Source organism: Oncorhynchus masou, chromosome 23 (genome assembly GCF_036934945.1).
Source record: "Oncorhynchus masou masou isolate Uvic2021 chromosome 23, UVic_Omas_1.1, whole genome shotgun sequence".
Taxonomy (NCBI): domain Eukaryota; kingdom Metazoa; phylum Chordata; class Actinopteri; order Salmoniformes; family Salmonidae; genus Oncorhynchus; species Oncorhynchus masou.
In genome coordinates, this window is record NC_088234.1 from 3,939,626 (window position 1) to 3,961,677 (window position 22,052).

The 22,052-nt window shown below is 44.3% G+C and overlaps 1 protein-coding gene and 1 long non-coding RNA gene across 2 annotated transcripts; one reads left to right on the forward strand and one right to left on the reverse strand.

Moving 5' to 3' along the window:
* Position 1: 1 nt before the first annotated feature.
* Positions 2–641, reverse strand: LOC135510185 (uncharacterized). The gene is made up of 3 exons (XR_010451084.1): positions 575–641; positions 90–521; positions 2–40 (listed from the first exon to the last, which is right to left on the reverse strand). It is a non-coding gene; the product is annotated as an uncharacterized LOC135510185 (long non-coding RNA).
* Positions 642–730: 89 nt separating this feature from the next.
* Positions 731–20,068, forward strand: LOC135510184 (protein phosphatase methylesterase 1-like). The gene is made up of 9 exons (XM_064930978.1): positions 731–886; positions 1,325–1,415; positions 2,888–2,953; positions 4,821–4,974; positions 9,958–10,075; positions 16,021–16,065; positions 17,475–17,539; positions 17,656–17,726; positions 19,486–20,068. The coding sequence occupies exons 1-9, from the start codon at positions 802–804 to the stop codon at positions 19,508–19,510; spliced, it is 720 nt and encodes a 239-aa protein (XP_064787050.1). The 5' UTR covers positions 731–801; the 3' UTR covers positions 19,511–20,068.
* Positions 20,069–22,052: the final 1,984 nt, after the last annotated feature.

The following is a 22,052-nucleotide window of genomic DNA, read 5'->3' on the forward strand; positions in this document are numbered from 1 at the left end:
TGTACATCACCTGTCCCTCTGCCTCTCACCTGTACATCACCTGTCCCTCTACCTCTCACCTGTACAGCACCTGTCCCTCTATATCTCACCTGTCACACTATCTCTCATCTGTCCACAGCTGTCCCTCTATCTCTCACCTGTACATCTCCTGTCCCTCTATCTCTCACCTGTACATCACCTGTCCCTCTATCTCTCACCTGTCCCTCTGCCTCTCAGCTGTACATCACCTGTTACACTATCTCTCACCTGTCCCTCTGCCTCTCACCTGTACATCACCTGTCCCTCTGCCTCTCACCTGTCCCTCTGCCTCTCAACTGTCCCTCTATCTCTCACCTGTCCCTCTACCTCTCACCTGTCCCTCTGCCTCTCACCTCTAAATCACCTGTCCCTCTGCCTCTCACCTGTACATCACCTGTCCCTCTATCTCTCACCTGTACATCACCTGTCCCTCTGCCTCTCACCTGTACATCACCTGTCCCTCTGCCTCTCACCTGTACAGCACCTGTCCCTCTATCTCTCACCTGTACATCACCTGTACCTGTATCACCTGTCCCTCTATCTCTCTGCCTCTCACCTGTACAGCACCTGTCCCTCTATCTCTCACCTGTACATCACCTGTCCCTCTATCTCTCACCTGTACAGCACCTGTCCCTCTATCTCTCACCTGTACAGCACCTGTCCCTCTACCTCTCACCTGTACTGCACCTGTTCCTCTTGTCCCGCCCTCATAGGGATGTGGCCAATGTGGTGCGAGCGTGCTACGGAGAGGCCCCTCCCCCCATCGTCCTGGTTGGTCACAGTATGGGCGGGGCCATCGCTGTCCACACCGCCTCCAGCATGCTCCTCCCCACTACTGTAGGACTGGTGGTGATAGACGTGGTGGAAGGTAGGGCCCAGTCCATACCGTTAGCAGCAGGCTCCTCCCCACTACACTTCAAAATCTTTGTGGGTCTGTGTAATCTGAGGGAAATATGTTTCTCAGGTTAGGAAGTGCAGCTCAGTGTCCACCTCATTTTGTGGGCAGTGAGCACATAGCCTGTCTTCTCTTGAGAGCCAGATCTGCCTACGGTGGCCTCTCTTAATAGCAAGGCTATGCTCACTGAGTCTGTACATAGTCAAAACTTTCCATAAGTTTGGGTCAGTCACCGTGGTCAGGTATTCTGTCACTGTGTACTTTCTTTTTAGGGCCAAGTAGCATCTTAGTTTGCTCAGTTTTTTTGTTGTAATTTCTTTCCAATGTGTGAAGTAAATGATCTTTTTGTTTTCTCATGATTTGGTGCAATGGTGTTGCTGTCCTGGGGCTCTGTGGGGTCTCTCTCTCTAGGCAGTGCCATGGAGATGCTACACAGCATGCAGAACTTCCTGAAAGGGCGACCCAGGTCTTTTGAGTCTATTGCCCATGCCATAGAGTGGAGGTGAGGAGCGTTCAGCAACACACCACTCCTTAACGTTAGGGAGCGTTCAGCAACACACCACTCCTTAACGTTAGGTAGCGTTCAGCAACACACCACTCCTTAACGTTAGGTAGCGTTCAGCAACATACCACTCCTTAACGTTAGGTAGCGTTCCCCAACACACCACTCCTTAACGTTAGGGAGCGTTCCCCAACACACCACTCCTTAACGTTAGGTAGCGTTCAGCAACACACCACTCCTTAACGTTAGGTAGCGTTCAGCAACACACCACTCCTTAACGTTAGGTAGCGTTCAGCAACACACCACTCCTTAACGTTAGGTAGCGTTCAGCAACACACCACTCCTTAACGTTAGGTAGCGTTCCCAACAACATACCACTCCTTAACGTTAGGTAGCGTTCAGCAACACACCACTCCTTAACGTTAGGTAGCGTTCAGCAACACACCACTCCTTAACGTTAGGTAGCGTTCAGCAACACACCACTCCTTAACGTTAGGTAGCGTTCAGCAACACACCACTCCTTAACGTTAGGTAAGCGTTCGTTAGCAACACACCACTCCTTAACGTTAGGTAGCGTTCAGCAACACACCACTCCTTAACGTTAGGTAGCGTTCCCCAACACACCACTCCTTAACGTTAGGTAGCGTTCCCCAACACACCACTCCTTAACGTTAGGTAGCGTTCCCCAACACACCACTCCTTAACGTTAGGTAGCGTTCCCCAACACACCACTCCTTAACGTTAGGTAGCGTTCAGCAACACACCACTCCTTGACGTTAGGTAGCGTTCAGCAACACACCACTCCTTAACGTTAGGTAGCGTTCAGCAACACACCACTCCTTAAATGTTAGGTAGTGTTTCAAAGACAGTCTATAGAAATATCATGTATTGTTGTTATTATTATTATTATTGGTCTGTTCCATAGAGTGCTATGCTATGCTATGCCACGTTTCATTATTTCACAGTATTGGTAGTGCTGTTCCATAGAGTGCTATGCTATGCTATGCTATGCTATGTTTCAGTGTTTCACAGTATTGGCAGTGCTGTGCCATAGAGTGCTATGCTATGCTACGTTTCATTGTTTCACAATATTGGTAGTGCTGTTCCATAGAGTGCTATGCTATGCTATGCTATGTTTCAGTGTTTCACAGTGTTGGTAGTGCTGTTCCATAGAGTGCTATGATATGCTATGCTACGTGTCAGTGTTTCACAGTGTTGGTAGTGCTGTTCCATAGAGTGCTATGCTATGCTATGCTACGTTTCACAGTGTTGGTAGGGCTGATCCATAGAGTGCTATGCTCTGCTGCGTTTCAGTGTTTCACAGTGTTGGTAGTGCTGTTCCATAGAGTGCTACGCTATGCTACGTTTCAGTGTTTCACAGTGTTGGTAGTGCTCTTTCTCAACTGCTCCTGTTCTCTCTCTCTGTTTGTTTGTTTGTTTGTTTGTGTGTGTGTTCATGCTCTCTCCTTCAGTGTTAAGAGCGGTCAGATCAGGAACCGAGAATCAGCACGAGTATCCATGGTGGGACAGATCAAGAGGTAAAACATGCTAATCCTGCTCTACTGGAACCAGAGGGGAATACTAAATATTCTGAAATAACTTTACAAAATCTGATAGACCCCAAACACATATCTTAATTGATCTATCTTTCCTAACGAACCAGAAAATCTGTTTATCAATGTTAGCTGGCTAATTTATTGATACCGCTTTGAAGTAAACCCTTCTCGTCGTTGCTGGTTGTATATACATTGCCTTGCGAAAGTATTCGGCCCCCTTGAACTTTGCGACCTTTTGCCACATTTCAGGCTTCAAACATAAAGATATAAAACTGTATTTTTTTGTGAAGAATCAACAACAAGTGGGACACAATCATGAAGTGGAACGACATTTATTGGATATTTCAAACTTTTTTATCAAATCAAAAACTGAAAAATTGGGCGTGCAAAATTATTCAGCCCCCTTAAGTTAATACTTTGTAGCGCCAGCTTTTGCTGCGATTACAGCTGTAAGTCGCTTGGGGTATGTCTCTATCAGTTTTGCACATCGAGAGACTGACATTTTTTCCCATTCCTTCTTGCAAAACAGCTCGAGCTCAGTGAGGTTGGATGGAGAGCATTTGTGAACAGCAGTTTTCAGTTCCCCCGGGGGAATACAGAGATCATAGTGCTATTTTGCTCCCTTATTAACCAATCAGCATCCAGTATCCGAACACACCATTTTATAATGGTTAAGACAATGCCTACAAGGTTTTTTTTACAGTTTTTTTTATTTTACCCCCTTTTCTCCCCAATTTCATGGTGTCCAATTGTTTTTTAGTAGCTACTATCTTGTCTCATGGCTTCAACTCCTGTACAAGCTCGGGAGAGACGAAGGTTGAAAGTCATGCGTCCCCCCGATACACAACCCAACCAAGCCGCATTGCTTCTTAACACAGCGCCCTCCAACCCGGAAGCCAACCGCACCAATGTGTCGGAGGAAACACCGTGCACCTGGCTACCTTGGTTAGCGCGCACTGCGCCCTGCCCACCACAGGAGTTGCTGGTGAGCGATCGCCCCACGGACCTCCCGGTCGCGAACCCAGAGTCTCTGGTGGCACAGCTGGCACTGCAGTACAGCGCCCTTAACCACTGCGCCACCCGGGAGGCCCAATAAAGGCCAAGTTTGATGCGTTTGTCTACCAGACTCTTCACTCATTTGGGCAGAAGTGTCTGGGAAGAAGATGACCCAAAACCGGACCTTAAAGATGTCCTCTGGCGATTTTGGAACTTTTGCTGTTGAAAGCGATACTCAAGTATAAATACCGTAAATGTTCTGCCTGCAGCTATGGAACCCTGACCTGTTCACTGTGATTATTTATTTCACCATGCTGGTCATTTATGAACACTTGAACATCTTGGCCATGTTCTGTTATAATCTCCACCCGGCACAGCCAGAAGAGGACGGGCCACCCCCACATAGCCTGGTTCCTCTCTAGGGTTCTTCCTAGGTTTTGGCCTTTCTAGGGAGTTTTTCCTAGCCACCGTGCTTCTACATCTACATTGCCTGCTGTTTGAGGGTTTTAGGCTGGGTTTCTGTACAGCACTTTGAGATATCAGCTGATGTAAGAACGGCTTTATAAATAAAATACATTTCATTTAAAGTAGACTAAACGGTAAAAAAAAAACACAAAAAAGAGCAAAATAGTTTTTTTATACACAACTGCAAACTTCACATAGGGAATCTGAGATCTGCATCATGACTTACCTGGACCACCTTTTGAGATGTGCCTTCTGTTCAGTAAATCAGGTGCTAAACTGGAGTTCCACTTTCACCATTAAAATGTCAACTTCAATGGGGTGACATCAGAGTTGGACTTCCCAAGGATCCAATTTAGACTTCTCAAAATTTCTCACCTGTACTCTGTAGGCATGTAGAGGTGGAGGATGTTGTTGAATCGCCTGAGCAGGCCGTCCCTGTTAGTGACGTAGTCGTCGAGGGCAACGAGGAGATCTGCGTTGACCCGAGCTACGTTAGCGACAAGCCAGACGGTACCTCAGAGGTGAGCATCCCGGAACCCGAGGTAAGAAACCAACGTCTTTTACACACACACCACACACACACCACACACCACACACACACACACACACCCACCATTTTGTTTGTTGATTTACCTCTATTTAAGCCAATGAGACAAGGGTATCTTTCACAAGGGAGCAAATATATATTATCAGAAACATTATCAAAAGACAAAATCAAACAAAAACTATATAATGTAATAGAAAACCAGTAAATTACAACACAACACAACACGCTATTCAAGAAGAAGGTCCCCAGTTAATGATTTAAATTGCCAGAACGGCACCAGAACATTGAAATGTATTGTGTAGTTGGATCCAGCAATGAAGTGCTTTAAAACTAAAAGAGGATTTACTTAAGTAGTTCAGTGCAGTGTTAATTTTGTAGACAAAAATTTTGATGAGACTATAACTTACTTACTGAATAGATCCAGAAAAAAACTATAGCTAAATGAATGTTTTTTTAATGTTGACTAAAACGAGACAATATTATCTCTGTGACTAAAATATGACTACTAAGTGGACTGGACAATAGTTTTTGGAGATATTGAGAACTTTTTACATCATGATAAACATAATTAATATTAGCAGCGTAGATGCGCTGAGCAGTGGGAAGAACACGCCACACCTGGCACACAGCCGACATCAGCTGGTGAGCTGCAGAGGGGCAGACACGCTCCGGCTCCGCCTCCGATTATACAGATCACGCAGGCGACTCTCTTGCTTCACCTTAGCTAACCAGTCACCACCAACCTTCTTGTTAGCTACCCTTTGACTGGTTAAGAAACACAAGCTGTTTTACAAATTTAAAACAAAAGCAGGATTGAGTTTAATAGTTGAACAAGTCTGTTTGCATTTCTCTTGAGTAAGGCTCTAGAAAATTAGGTGGTGTTTGAATTTACAATCTCTCTCAACCCTCCAACTTTTCCCACAACATTTCATATACAGGTTCTGTAACCAATGTAAGCCAAGTCTTCCTACTTTCCTCAGAGAAAACTGCTTGATTCTGGCCCTTATAGGCTACCGTACGGCCTGGACCGTTAAACACATGAACAAGCTACACCACGTTACCTCACTAGCTAGTTCTAGCTAACGACCTGGTGGGCACGTTCAGCAGGACGCAATGTTTTGGAACATTCAGATAGAATATACTATGCAGAGCAAATATGCCTCTCTGACATGTTGAAATAAGGACTAACGTTGGCTCTATTCAATTAATTTATATCTGCTATGTTCGAGAAAGCTTTTCAACTTAATGTAGCCGTGGTAACATTACCGGTAGCCTACTGAACGTAACCGTGGTAACATTACCGGTAGTTTACTGAACGTAGCCATGGTAACATTCATGGTAGTTTACTGAACGTAGCCATGGTAACATTACCGGTAGCCTATTGAACATTACCAGTAACCGTGGTAACATTAGTAGCCTACTGTAGCCTATTGGAACCAGTAAACCAAAACATGAGATAACATTACATTGCAGTGAGATTTACAGTGAGATGCAGTAGCCATGGTAACATTCATGGTAGTTTACTGAACAGTCTAGCCATGGTAACATTACCGGTAGCCTTCTGAACAGTAGCCAGTGGTAACATGGAGCAATAATGGAGATCCAGAAAACCAAAACATGAGATACAGTCGAGATGGGAGACATTGCAGTGAGATGCAGCCTACTACAGTGAGATGCAGTCTACTACAGTGAGATGCAGTCTACAGTCTACTACAGTGAGATGCAGTCTACTACAGTGAGATCCAGTCTACAGCCTACTACAGTGAGATACAGTCTACAGTCTACTACAGTGAGATACAGTCTACTACAGTGAGATACAGTCTACAGCCTACTACAGTGAGATACAGTCTACTACAGTGAGATACAGTCTACAGCCTACTACAGTGAGATACAGTCTACTACAGTGAGATACAGTCTACAGTCTACTACAGTGAGATACAGTCTACGTGAGATACAGCAGTGAGATACAGTCTACGGCAGTGAGATACAGTCTACTACAGTGAGATACAGTCTACAGTCTACTACAGTGAGATACAGTCTACGGCAGTGAGATGCAGTCTACTACAGTGAGATACAGTCCACAGTCTACTACAGTGAGATACAGTCTACGGCAGTGAGATACAGTCTACTACAGTGAGATACAGTCTACAGTGAGATAGTCTACTACAGTGAGATACAGTCTACTACAGTGAGATGCAGTCTACAGTCTACTACAGTGAGATGCAGTCTACAGTCTACTACAGTGAGATACAGTCTACTACAGTGAGATACAGTCTACAGCCTACTACAGTGAGATACAGTCTACAGTCTACTACAGTGAGATACAGTCTACTACAGTGAGATACAGTCTACAGCCTACTACAGTGAGATACAGTCTACTACAGTGAGATACAGTACTCAGTACAGCCTACTACAGTGAGATACAGTCTACTACAGTGAGATACAGTCTACAGTCTACTACAGTGAGATACAGTCTACTACAGTGAGATACAGTCTACAGTCTACTACAGTGAGATACAGTCTACGGCAGTGAGATGCAGTCTACTACAGTGAGATACAGTCTACAGTCTACTACAGTGAGATACAGTCTACGGCAGTGAGATACAGTCTACTACAGTGAGATACAGTCTACAGTGAGATAGTCTACTACAGTGAGATACAGTCTACGGCAGTGAGATACAGTCTACTACAGTGAGATACAGTCTACAGTGAGATAGTCTACTACAGTGAGATACAGTCTACTACAGTGAGATACAGTCTACTACAGTGATGCACCCTACAGTGGGTTAACTGTCTTGTTCAGGGATGACAGACTTTTACCTTGTCAGCTCGATCCAGCAACTGGTCCAACGCTCTAAACACTAGGCTACCTGCTGCCCCAACAGACAGAGGGGTCTGAGCCACAAAATTATTTGATAGCCGCAGGTCTGTACGAGAAGGCAGGGGAGGATGCTTTGGGAATATCTTACTCTCCTACATCCAACTCGACTCCACCTCAACACCGAACTACGCAGTCGTTCTCCAGCTCGTCAACCTGGGAAAATGGTCCATAATCAGGGTAGAATCCACAGCAGGTACTGGAGAGGACTCTAGTCTCCTGGTTCATATTCATGGTAGAATCCACAGCGGCTACTGGAGAGGACTCGAGTCTCCTGGTTCATATTCATGGTAGAATCCACAGCGGCTACTGGAGAGGACTCTAGTCTCTTGGTTCATATTCATGGTAGAATCCACAGCGGCTACTGGAGAGGACTCTAGTCTCCTGGTTCATATTCATGGTAGAATCCACAGCGGCTACTGGAGAGGACTCTAGTCTCCTGGTTCATATTCATGGTAGAATCCACAGCGGCTACTGGAGAGGACTCGAGTCTCCTGGTTCATATTCATGGTAGAATCCACAGCGGCTACTGGAGAGGACTCTAGTCTACTGGTTCATATTCATGGTAGAATCCACAGCAGCTACTGGAGAGGACTCTAGTCTACTGGTCCATATTCATGGTAGAATCCACAGCAGCTACTGGAGAGGACTCGAGTCTCCTGGTTCATATTCATGGTAGAATCCACAGCGGCTACTGGAGAGGACTCTAGTCTACTGGTCCATATTCATGGTAGAATCCACAGCGGCTACTGGAGAGGACTCTAGTCTCCTGGTTCATATTCATGGTAGAATCCACAGCGGCTACTGGAGAGGACTCTAGTCTCCTGGTTCATATTCATGGTAGAATCCACAGCGGCTACTGGAGAGGACTCTAGTCTCCTGGTTCATATTCATGGTAGAATCCACAGCGGCTACTGGAGAGGACTCTAGTCTCCTGGTTCATATTCATGGTAGAATCCACAGCGGCTACTGGAGAGGACTCTAGTCTACTGGTCCATATTCATGGTAGAATCCACAGCGGCTACTGGAGAGGACTCTAGTCTACTGGTCCATATTCATGGTAGAATCCACAGCGGCTACTGGAGAGGACTCTAGTCTCCTGGTTCATATTCATGGTAGAATCCACAGCGGCTACTGGAGAAGACTCTAGTCTCCTGGTTCATATTCATGGTAGAATCCACAGCGGCTACTGGAGAGGACTCTAGTCTCCTGGTTCATATTCATGGTAGAATCCACAGCGGCTACTGGAGAGGACTCTAGTCTCCTGGTTCATATTCATGGTAGAATCCACAGCGGCTACTGGAGAGGACTCTAGTCTCCTGGTTCATATTCATGGTAGAATCCACAGCGGCTACTGGAGAGGACTCTAGTCTCCTGGTTCATATTCATGGTAGAATCCACAGCGGCTACTGGAGAGGACTCTAGTCTCCTGGTTCATATTCATGGTAGAATCCACAGCGGCTACTGGAGAGGACTCTAGTCTCCTGGTTCATATTCATGGTAGAATCCACAGCGGCTACTGGAGAGGACTCTAGTCTCCTGGTTCATATTCATGGTAGAATCCACAGCGGCTACTGGAGAGGACTCGAGTCTCCTGGTTCATATTCATGGTAGAATCCACAGCGGCTACTGGAGAGGACTCTAGTCTCCTGGTTCATATTCATGGTAGAATCCACAGCGGCTACTGGAGAGGACTCTAGTCTCCTGGTTCATATTCATGGTAGAATCCACAGCGGCTACTGGAGAGGACTCTAGTCTCGTCGAGCAGCAGTGACGGTCCCCTTTGCTAGTTTAACAGTGTGGCATCAAAAACAGCATGCAGCTATTAAAGTCCTCCTTGTTAAGAGTGAGACGCTCTTTTCAGTGATTTTTCTCTTAAACAGTTCACCGATCCATTCTCAACACAGCGTTGTGTATACTTATTACAGGGGTCGCTGGTCTCACATTTGAGTGTGACCAGTATTTCGATTTTTTTTTTTGCTGTTGTTGTTGTTCAGTTTACGCACTCCAGATAGGAGAGGCAGAAGTGACCGATGCATTCAGTGTGTTTTTTTTACTCGTTACCTTGGTGACGGGTTTAACCCTTTGGTGTGTTATCAGGGTGTGTACAGCTGGCGTATAGACCTGTCCAAAGCAGAGAAGTACTGGGACGGATGGTTCAGAGGAATCTCCAATCTGTTCCTGGGATGCAACCTGCCCAAACTCCTCCTGTTAGCAGGTATGTCACAATACAGTCTAATCCATCCCTACTTTACCCCAGATACATGGCACTACAGTCTAATCCATCCCTACTTTACCCCAGATACATGACACTACAGTCTAATCCATCCCTACTTTACCCCAGATACATGGCACTACAGTCTAATCCATCCCTACTTTACCCCAGATACATGACACTACAGTCTAATCCATCCCTACTTTACCCCAGATACATGACACTACAGTCTAATCCATCCCTACTTTACCCCAGATACATGACACTACAGTCTAATCCATCCCTACTTTACCCCAGATACATGACACTACAGTCTAATCCATCCCTACTTTACCCCAGATACATGGCACTACAGTCTAATCCATCCCCACTTTACCCCAGATACATGACACTACATGACACTACAGTCTAATCCATCCCTACTTTACCCCAGATACATGACACTACAGTCTAATCCATCCCTACTTTACCCCAGATACATGACACTACAGTCTAATCCATCCCTACTTTACCCCAGCTACTTTACCCCAGATACATGGCACTACAGTCTAATCCATCCCTACTTTACCCCAGATACGTGACACTACAGTCTAATCCATCCCTACTTTACCCCAGATACATGGCACTACAGTCTAATCCATCACTACTTTACCCCAGATACATGACACTACAGTCTAATCCATCCCTACCTTACCCCAGATACATGGCACTACAGTCTAATCCATCCCTACTTTACCCCAGATACATGGCACTACAGTCTAATCCATCCCTACTTTACCCCAGATACATGGCACTACAGTCTAATCCATCCCTACTTTACCCCAGATACATGGCACTACAGTCTAATCCATCCCTACTTTACCCCAGATACGTGACACTACAGTCTAATCCATCCCTACTTTACCCCAGATACATGACACTACAGTCTAATCCATCCCTACTTTACCCCAGATACATGGCACTACAGTCTAATCCATCCCTACTTTACCCCAGATACATGACACTACAGTCTAATCCATCCCTACTTTACCCCAGATACATGACACTACAGTCTAATCCATCCCTACTTTACCCCAGATACATGACACTACAGTCTAATCCATCCCTACTTTACCCCAGATACATGGCACTACATGGCACTACAGTCTAATCCATCCCTACTTTACCCCAGATACATGACACTACAGTCTAATCCATCACTACTTTACCCCAGATACATGGCACTACAGTCTAATCCATCCCTACTTTACCCCAGATACATGGCACTACAGTCTAATCCATCCCTACTTTACCCCAGATACATGACACACTACAGTCTAATCCATCCCTACTTTACCCCAGATACATGACACTACAGTCTAATCCATCACTACTTTACCCCAGATACATGGCACTACAGTCTAATCCATCCCTACTTTACCCCAGATACATGACACTACAGTCTAATCCATCCCTACTTTACCCCAGATACATGGCACTACAGTCTAATCCATCCCTACTTTACCCCAGATACATGGCACTACGTGACACTACAGTCTAATCCATCCCTACTTTACCCCAGATACATGACACTACAGTCTAATCCATCCCTACTTTACCCCAGATACATGGCACTACATGACACTACAGACACTCTAATCCATCCCTACTTTACCCCAGATACATGACACTACAGTCTAATCCATCACTACTTTACCCCAGATACATGGCACTACAGTCTAATCCATCCCTACTTTACCCCAGATACATGGCACTACAGTCTAATCCATCCCTACTTTACCCCAGATACATGACACTACAGTCTAATCCATCCCTACTTTACCCCAGATACAGATACATGACACTACATGACACTACAGTCTAATCCATCTCTACTTTACCCCAGATACATGGCACTACATGGCACTACAGTCTAATCCATCCCTACTTTACCCCAGATACATGGCACTACAGTCTAATCCATCCCTACTTTACCCCAGATACATGGCACTACATGACACTCAGTCTAATCCATCCCTACTTTACCCCAGATACATGGCACTACAGTCTAATCCATCCCTACTTTACCCCAGATACATGGCACTACAGTCTAATCCATCCCTACTTTACCCCAGATACATGGCACTACATGACACTACAGTCTAATCCATCCCTACTTTACCCCAGATACATGGCACTACATGACACTACAGTCTAATCCATCCCTACTTTACCCCAGATACATGACACTACAGTCTAATCCATCCCTACTTTACCCCAGATACATGACACTACAGTCTAATCCATCCCTACTTTACCCCAGATACATGGCACTACAGTCTAATCCATCCCTACTTTACCCCAGATACATGACACTACAGTCTAATCCATCCCTACTTTACCCCAGATACATGACACTACAGTCTAATCCATCCCTACTTTACCCCAGATACATGACACTACAGTCTAATCCATCCCTACTTTACCCCAGATACATGACACTACAGTCTAATCCATCCCTACTTTACCCCAGATACATGACACTACATGACACTACAGTCTAATCCATCCCTACTTTACCCCAGATACATGGCACTACATGGCACTACAGTCTAATCCATCCCTACTTTACCCCAGATACATGGCACTACAGTCTAATCCATCCCTACTTTACCCCAGATACATGGCACTACATGACACTACAGTCTAATCCATCCCTACTTTACCCCAGATACATGACACTACAGTCTAATCCATCCCTACCTTACCCCAGATACATGGCACTACAGTCTAATCCATCCCTACTTTACCCCAGATACATGGCACTACATGACACCATCCCTACCTTACCCCAGATACAGTCTAATCCATCCCTACTTTACCCCAGATACATGGCACTACATGACACTACAGTCTAATCCATCCCTACTTTACCCCAGATACATGACACTACAGTCTAATCCATCCCTACTTTACCCCAGATACATGACACTACAGTCTAATCCATCCCTACTTTACCCCAGATACATGGCACTACAGTCTAATCCATCCCTACTTTACCCCAGATACATGACACTACAGTCTAATCCATCCCTACTTTACCCCAGATACATGACACTACAGTCTAATCCATCCCTACTTTACCCCAGATACGTGACACTACAGTCTAATCCATCCCTACTTTACCCCAGATACATGACACTACAGTCTAATCCATCCCTACTTTACCCCAGATACATGACACTACAGTCTAATCCATCCCTACTTTACCCCAGATACATGACACTACAGTCTAATCCATCCCTACTTTACCCCAGATACATGACACTACAGTCTAATCCATCCCTACTTTACCCCAGATACATGGCACTACAGTCTAATCCATCCCTACTTTACCCCAGATACATGACACTACAGTCTAATCCATCCCTACTTTACCCCAGATACATGGCACTACAGTCTAATCCATCCCTACTTTACCCCAGATACATGACACTACAGTCTAATCCATCCCTACTTTACCCCAGATACATGACACTACAGTCTAATCCATCCCTACTTTACCCCAGATACATGACACTACAGTCTAATCCATCCCTACTTTACCCCAGATACATGGCACTACATGACACTACAGTCTAATCCATCCCTACTTTACCCCAGATACATGACACTACAGTCTAATCCATCACTACTTTACCCCAGATACATGGCACTACAGTCTAATCCATCCCTACTTTACCCCAGATACATGGCACTACAGTCTAATCCATCCCTACTTTACCCCAGATACATGACACTACAGTCTAATCCATCCCTACTTTACCCCAGATACATGACACTACATCTAATCCATCCCTACTTTACCCCAGATACACTACATGACACTCCATCCCTACAGTCTAATCCATCCCTACTTTACCCCAGATACATGGCACTACATGGCACTACAGTCTAATCCATCCCTACTTTACCCCAGATACATGGCACTACAGTCTAATCCATCCCTACTTTACCCCAGATACATGGCACTACAGTCTAATCCATCCCTACTTTACCCCAGATACATGACACTACATGACACTACAGTCTAATCCATCCCTACTTTACCCCAGATACATGGCACTACATGGCACTACAGTCTAATCCATCCCTACTTTACCCCAGATACATGACACTACAGTCTAATCCATCCCTACTTTACCCCAGATACATGGCACTACAGTCTAATCCATCCCTACTTTACCCCAGATACATGACACTACAGTCTAATCCATCCCTACTTTACCCCAGATACATGGCACTACAGTCTAATCCATCCCTACTTTACCCCAGATACATGACACTACAGTCTAATCCATCCCTACTTTACCCCAGATACATGACACTACAGTCTAATCCATCCCTACTTTACCCCAGATACATGACACTACAGTCTAATCCATCCCTACTTTACCCCAGATACATGGCACTACATGACACTACAGTCTAATCCATCCCTACTTTACCCCAGATACATGACACTACAGTCTAATCCATCACTACTTTACCCCAGATACATGGCACTACAGTCTAATCCATCCCTACTTTACCCCAGATACATGGCACTACAGTCTAATCCATCCCTACTTTACCCCAGATACATGACACTACAGTCTAATCCATCCCTACTTTACCCCAGATACATGACACTACATGACACTACAGTCTAATCCATCCCTACTTTACCCCAGATACATGGCACTACATGGCACTACAGTCTAATCCATCCCTACTTTACCCCAGATACATGGCACTACAGTCTAATCCATCCCTACTTTACCCCAGATACATGACACTACAGTCTAATCCATCCCTACTTTACCCCAGATACATGACACTACAGTCTAATCCATCCCTACTTTACCCCAGATCAGATACATGGCACTACAGTCTAATCCATCCCTACTTTACCCCAGATACATGGCACTACAGTCTAATCCATCCCTACTTTACCCCAGATACATGGCACTACAGTCTAATCCATCCCTACTTTACCCCAGATACATGGCACTAATCGTGACACTACAGTCTAATCCATCCCTACTTTACCCCCAGATACATGAAACTACAGTCTAATCCATCCCTACTTTACCCCAGATACATGACACTACAGTCTAATCCATCCCTACTTTACCCCAGATACATGGCACTACATGACACTACAGTCTAATCCATCCCTACTTTACCCCAGATACATGACTCTACAGTCTAATCCATCCCTACTTTACCCCAGATACATGGCACTACAGTCTAATCCATCCCTACTTTACCCCAGATACATGGCACTACATGGCACTACAGTCTAATCCATCCCTACTTTACCCCAGATACATGGCACTACATGGCACTACAGTCTAATCCATCCCTACTTTACCCCAGATACATGACACTACAGTCTAATCCATCCCTACTTTACCCCAGATACATGGCACTACAGTCTAATCCATCCCTACTTTACCCCAGATACATGACACTACAGTCTAATCCATCCCTACTTTACCCCAGATACATGGCACTACAGTCTAATCCATCCCTACTTTACCCCAGATACATGACACTACAGTCTAATCCATCCCTACTTTACCCCAGATACATGACACTACAGTCTAATCCATCCCTACTTTACCCCAGGTAACCTGGGTAACCTACTGGGTAACCTACTGGGTAACCTACTGGGTAACCTACTGGGTAACCTACTGGGTACGTCATAGGCGGGAATCGTATCTCTTGTTTGTTGTCCATTTTGGCTGCACCTTGGCCAAATGTCATATTGCTGTCATCTTGAAACGATAGTGCAACATCTGATTTCCCCAGAGAGGCAGATGAACTGTTGGATACCATTTCTATGTCTCTGTGTCTAGTGTGTGTGTGGGGGGTTCCCTTTAAAAGAAACCTGTGAGGTAAAATAATGATGTGTTTGTCTCCAGGTGTAGATCGTCTGGACAGAGACCTGACTATAGGCCAAATGCAAGGTAGGTTGGAACAGCATTAAACTGTAGAGCAACACAGTGTACAACCAAACGACTGTGTGTGAAACTGTGTGTGTGTGTGTGTGTGTGTGTGTGTGTGTGTGTGTGTGTGTGTGTGTGTGTGTGTGTGTGTGTGTGTGTGTGTGTGTGTGTGTGTGTGTGTGTGTGTGTGTGTGTGTGTGTGTGTGTGTGTGTGTGTGTTGAAACCACTTGAAGACCAGAAGTCCCACAAGATTAGTATATGAACAGAAATTAATGACCAACTGGGGACATTTTGTTGGTCCCCATGAGGTCAAATACTATTTCTATTTCTGAGGGTTTAGGTTTTGGGTTGGTTTTAAGGTTAGAGCTAGGGTTAGAATTAGGGTTAGGGAGCTAGGTTTGGGTTTAGGGTTAGGAGCTAGGGTTTGTTTTAGGGTTAGGAGCTAGGTTAAGGTGCTAGGGTTAGGTTTAGGAGCTAGGGTTGAGTTTAGGGTTAGAGCTAGGGTTAGTTTTAGGGTTAGAGCTGGGGTTTGTTTTAGAGTTAGGAACTAGTGTTGGGTTTAGGGTTAGAATTAGGGTTAGTACTAGTGTTGGGTTTGGGGTTAGAATTAGGGTTGGGGTTAGTGGTTGGGGTTAGGGTTAGGAGCTAGGGTTGGTTTTAGGGTTAGGAGCTAGGTTAAGGTGCTAGGGTTAGGTTTAGAGCTAGGGTTGGGGGTTAGGGTTAGGGAGCTAGGGTTGGTTTAGGGTTTAGGGTTAGGGTTAGGCAGCTAGGGTTAGGAGCTAGGGTTGGGTTTAGGGTTAGGAGCTAGGGTTGGGTTTAGGTTAGGAGCTAGGGTTGGGTTTAGGGTTAGGAGCTAGGGTTCGGTTTAGGGTTAGGAGCTAGGGTTGGGCTTAGGGTTAGGAGCTAGGGTTGGTTTTAGGGTTAGGAGCTAGGTTGGGTTTAGGGTTAGTTTTAGGGTTTGTTTTAGGGTTAGGAGCTAGGGTTAGGTTTAGGAACTAGGGTTGAGTTTAGGGTTAGGTTAGGAGCTAGGGTTTGTTTTAGGGTTAGGAACTAGTGTTGGGTTTAGGGTTAGAGCTTGGGTTAGAATTAGGTTAGAGCTCGGTTTGGGTTTAGGGTTAGTAGCTAGGGTTAGGGTTAGGAGCTAGGGTTGGGTTTAGGGTTAGGAGCTAGGGTTTGGTTTAGGGTTTTAGGAGCTAGGGTTGGGTTTAGGGTTAGGAGCTAGGGTTTGTTTAGGGTTAGGAGCTAGGGGTTGGGTTTAGGAAAATAGTATTTTGAATGGGACTGAATTGTGTGTTAGCTGTACAAGACTATGTGATAGATCTAGTGTGCATGTGTGTGTCTGAGAAAGAGAGTGGAGTGTGTGCAAGATTGACACACACACACACACTGTTCTCTGACTGAAAGCCACCTGTTATATTATTCTCCTCAGGCAAATTCATGATGCAGGTGCTGCCCCCTAGTGGCCACGCAGTGCACGAGGACACACCAGACAAAGTAAGACACACACACACACACACACACACACACACACACACATGGCACACACACACACACACACACACACACACACACACACACACACACTAACATGCATGTTGTCTCTTGTGCAGGTTGCAGATGCTCTGGCCAGCTTTCTGTTCAGACACAAGTTTGCTGAGGCCAGCAGAGGTCAGCGCACGAGGTGAGACATGCTAACACGCTAACTGATCCTGAACCTATGGTGAATCTATAGAAACATGCTAACATGCTAACTGAACCTATAAACATGCTAACTGACCCTGAACCTATAGCAATCTATGAAACTGCTAACATGCTAACTGAACCTATAGAAACATGCTAACTGACCCTGGAACCTATAGAAACAACTGCTAACTGACCCTGAACCTATAGTGAACATGCTAACTGAAACATGAACCTATTGTAAACCTATAGAAACATGCTAACTGACCCTGAACCTATAGTGAACATGATATACACTGAACCTATTGTAAAGCCTATACATGCTACTTTTGCCCTGAACCTATAAAGTGAATCTATAGAAACATGCTAACACGCTGAACCTATAGAAACATGCTAACTGACCCTGGAACCTATGCATAAACCTATAGAAACATGCTAACTGACCCTGAACCTATTGTAAACTCTATAGAAACATGCTAACTGACCCTGAACCTATTGTAAACCTATAGAAACATGCTAACTGACCCTAAACCTATTGTAAACCTATAGAAACATGCTAACTGACCCTAAACCTATTGTAAACCTATAGAAACATGCTAACTGACCCTGAACCTATTGTAAACCTATAGAAACATGCTAACTGACCCTGAACCTATTGTAAACCTATAGAAACATGCTAACTGACCCTGAACCTATTGTAAACCTATAGAAACATGATAACTGACCCTGAACCTATTGTAAACCTATAGAAACATGCTAACATGCTAACTGACCCTGAACCTATTGTAAACCTATAGAAACATGCTAACTGACCCTGAACCTATTGTAAACCTATAGAAACATGCTAACTGACCCTGAACCTATTGTAAACCTATATTGTAAACAGAAACATGCTAACTGACCCTGAACCTATTGTAAACCTATAGAAACATGCTAACTGACCCTGAACCTATTGTAAACCTATAGAAACATGATAACTGACCCTGAACCTATTGTAAACCTATAGAAACATAACTGACCCTGAACCTATTGTAAATCTATAGAAACATGCTAACATGCTAACTGACCCTGAACCTATTGTAAACCTTGGAAACATGCTAACATGCTAACTGACCCTGAACCTATTGTAAACCTATAGAAACATGTTAACTGACCCTGAACCTATTGTAAACCTATAGAAACATGCTAACTGACCCTGAACCTATTGTAAACCTATAGAAACATGCTAACTGACCCTAAACCTATTGTAAACCTATAGAAACATGATAACTGACCCTGAACCTATTGTAAACCTATAGAAACATGCTAACACTGCTAACTGACCCTGAACCTATTGTAAACCTACAGAAACATGCTAACATGCTAACTGACCCTGAACCTATTGTAAACCTATAGAAACATGATAACGACCCTGAACCTATTGTAAACCTATAGAAACACCCTGAACCTATTGTAAACCTATAGAAACATGCTAACTGACCCTGAACCTATTGTAAACCTATAGAAACATGCTAACATGCTAACTGACCCTGAACCTATTGTAAACCTATAGAAACATGCTAACCTGCTAACTGACCCTGAACCTATTGTAAACCTATAGAAACATGCTAACCTGCTAACTGACCCTGAACCTATTGTAAACCTATAGAAACATGCTAACCTGCTAACTGACCCTGAACCTATTGTAAACATACAGAAACATGCTAACATGCTAACTGACCCTGAACCTATTGTAAACATGCCAACTCACTCTCTTTCAGCTCCTCCTACCCTTTCACGCGGTGAAGTCAGCAGGCCAACAGAGTACATCCAGTCTTTCTGTGTCCTGAACAACAAATATTTCAATCCTTTTCATATTTTACTTTCCAACAGTTTATAGTGTTTTAGTATTAACTTTGGTTACATCATTTTAGCATCTTAGTCACTTAGAGTTCCATCTTTTACAGTCGTAGTGTAGTTCAGCAAATATATTGCAGTGTTTTTAATAAGGTACAAGCCCCAGGTAGTACGGGCAGCGGGATGGTGTTATGTATGTAGTAAAATGTGTCGAGTTGGACTGTGACTTCAAACACGTGTTGGGTAAACAGTTCTCATGGGAGAGGAATGTGACGATCACTAACACACACACACACACACACTAAGGAAAGCAGGCACACACACACACACACTAAGGAAAGCAGGCACACACACACTAAGGACAGCAGGCATGCACACACACACACACAAGGAAACAGGCATGCACACACACACACAGGAAAGCAGGTATGCACACATACACACACACACACACACACACACTAAGGAAGGCAGGCATGCGCGCACACACACACACACACACACACACTAAGGAAAGCAGGCATACACACACACAGACTAAGGAAAGCAGGCACACACACACACACACTAAGGAAAGCAGGCACACGCACACTAAGGAAAGTAGGCATGCACACACAGTAATATGATACAGATAGGGAGTGATGATATTTTCATAAAAGCTACATTTCTTGTTGTGTGAAGGAAGCCATGTTTTAAAAGGACGCTAGAAAGACAACAATAACATGTAGTAGCAGGAAACGGACTAGTTTCTGATAAACATAGTCCTGGATGTGGACTAGTTTTGGAAACCAGTGTGCTGTTGTAAATAGACACCAGGCTCATATAGTTTGTCCTTCCATGTTATTCTGTCATGTAATGTCTCTCTTAAGGGTTTATTCATGTTAATCTGTAATGTCTCCTAAGGGTTTTATTCATGTTAATCTGTAATGTCTCTCTAAGGGTTTATTCATGATAATCTGTTAATCTGTAATGTCTCTCTAAGGGTTTATTCATGATAATCTGTTAATCTGTAATGTCTCTCTAAGGGTTTATTCATGATAATCTGTTAATCTGTAATGTCTCTCTAAGGGTTTTATTCATGTTAATCTGTAATGTCTCTAAGGGTTTAGTCATGATAATCTGTTAATCTGTAATGTCTCTCTAAGGGTTTTATTCATGATAATCTGTTAATCTGTAATGTCTCTCTAAGGGGACTAGTTTTATTCATGTTAATCTGTAATGTCTCTCTAAGGGTTTATTCATGATAATCTGTTAATCTGTAATGTCTCTCCTAAGGGTTTTATTCATGTTAATCTGTAATGTCTCTCTAAGGGTTTATTCATGATAATCTGTTAATCTGTAATGTCTCTCTAAGGGTTTTATTCATGTTAATCTGTAATGTCTCTAAGGGTTTAGTCATGATAATCTGTTAATCTGTAATGTCTCTCTAAGGGTTTTATTCATGTTAATCTGTAATGTCTCTAAGGGTTTAGTCATGATAATCTGTTAATCTGTAATGTCTCTCTAAGGGCTTTATTCATTAAAAGAGAGACATGAAAAAGAAAAAACATGCCATACAATTTATTGGAACACGTGCAACATTTGTACAGACAATCAAAAATACCCCACGGCTGTTGTGTACCCTGTGTGTGTGTGTGTGGTTTACCCTGTGTGTGTGTAATCTGTGTGTACCCTGTGTGTGTGTGTGTGTAATGTCCCTGTGTGTGTGTTCATGTGTACCCTGTGTGTGTGTAATGTGTGTGTGTGTACCCTGTGTGTTAATGTGTACCCTGTGTGTGTTTGTGTTCATGATAATCTGTGTGTGTGTGTTTTATTCATGTGTGTGTGTGTACCCTGTGTGTGTGTGTGTTTACCCTGTGTGTGTGTGTACCCTGTGTGTTTGTATTCCTGTGTGTGTGTGTCCCTGTGTTTTATTCATGTGTGTGTGTGTGTACCCTGTGTGTGTGTGTGTGTACCTGTGTGTGTGTGTGTGTACCCTGTGTGTGTGTGTACCCTGTGTGTGTGTGTCCCTGTGTGTTTTATTCATGTGTAGTGTGTGTGTCCCTGTGTGTGTGTGTGTGTACCCTGTGTGTGTGTGTGTTTACCCTGTGTGTGTGTGTACCCTGTGTGTGTGTGTACCCTGTGTGTGTGTGTACCCTGTGTGTGTGTGTACCCTGTGTGTGTGTGTGTGTACCCTGTGTGTGTGTGTGTACCCTGTGTGTGTGTGTGTGTACCCTGTGTGTGTGTGTGTGACCCTGTGTGTGTGTGTGTGTACCCTGTGTGTGTGTGTGTACCCTGTGTGTGTGTGTGTGTACCCTGTGTGTGTGTGTGTGTACCCTGTGTGTGTGTGTGTGTACCCTGTGTGTGTGTGTGTGAACCCTGTGTGTGTGTGTGTGTACCCTGTGTGTGTGTGTGTGTACCCTGTGTGTGTGTGTGTGTACCCTGTGTGTGTGTGTACCCTGTGTGTGTGTGTGTGTGTACCCTGTGTGTGTGTGTGTGTACCCTGTGTGTG

Excerpts from the sequence above, each read along its gene's own strand:
- LOC135510184 (XM_064930978.1), top strand. The coding sequence starts at position 802 with ATGGGCGGGGCCATCGCTGTCCACACCGCCTCCAGCATGCTCCTCCCC. Across the intron at positions 1,416-2,887 it reads GCCCATGCCATAGAGTGGAG|TGTTAAGAGCGGTCAGATCA; the intron begins GTGAGGAGCGTT and ends TCTCTCCTTCAG. Across the intron at positions 17,727-19,485 it reads AGCAGAGGTCAGCGCACGAG|CTCCTCCTACCCTTTCACGC; the intron begins GTGAGACATGCT and ends ACTCTCTTTCAG.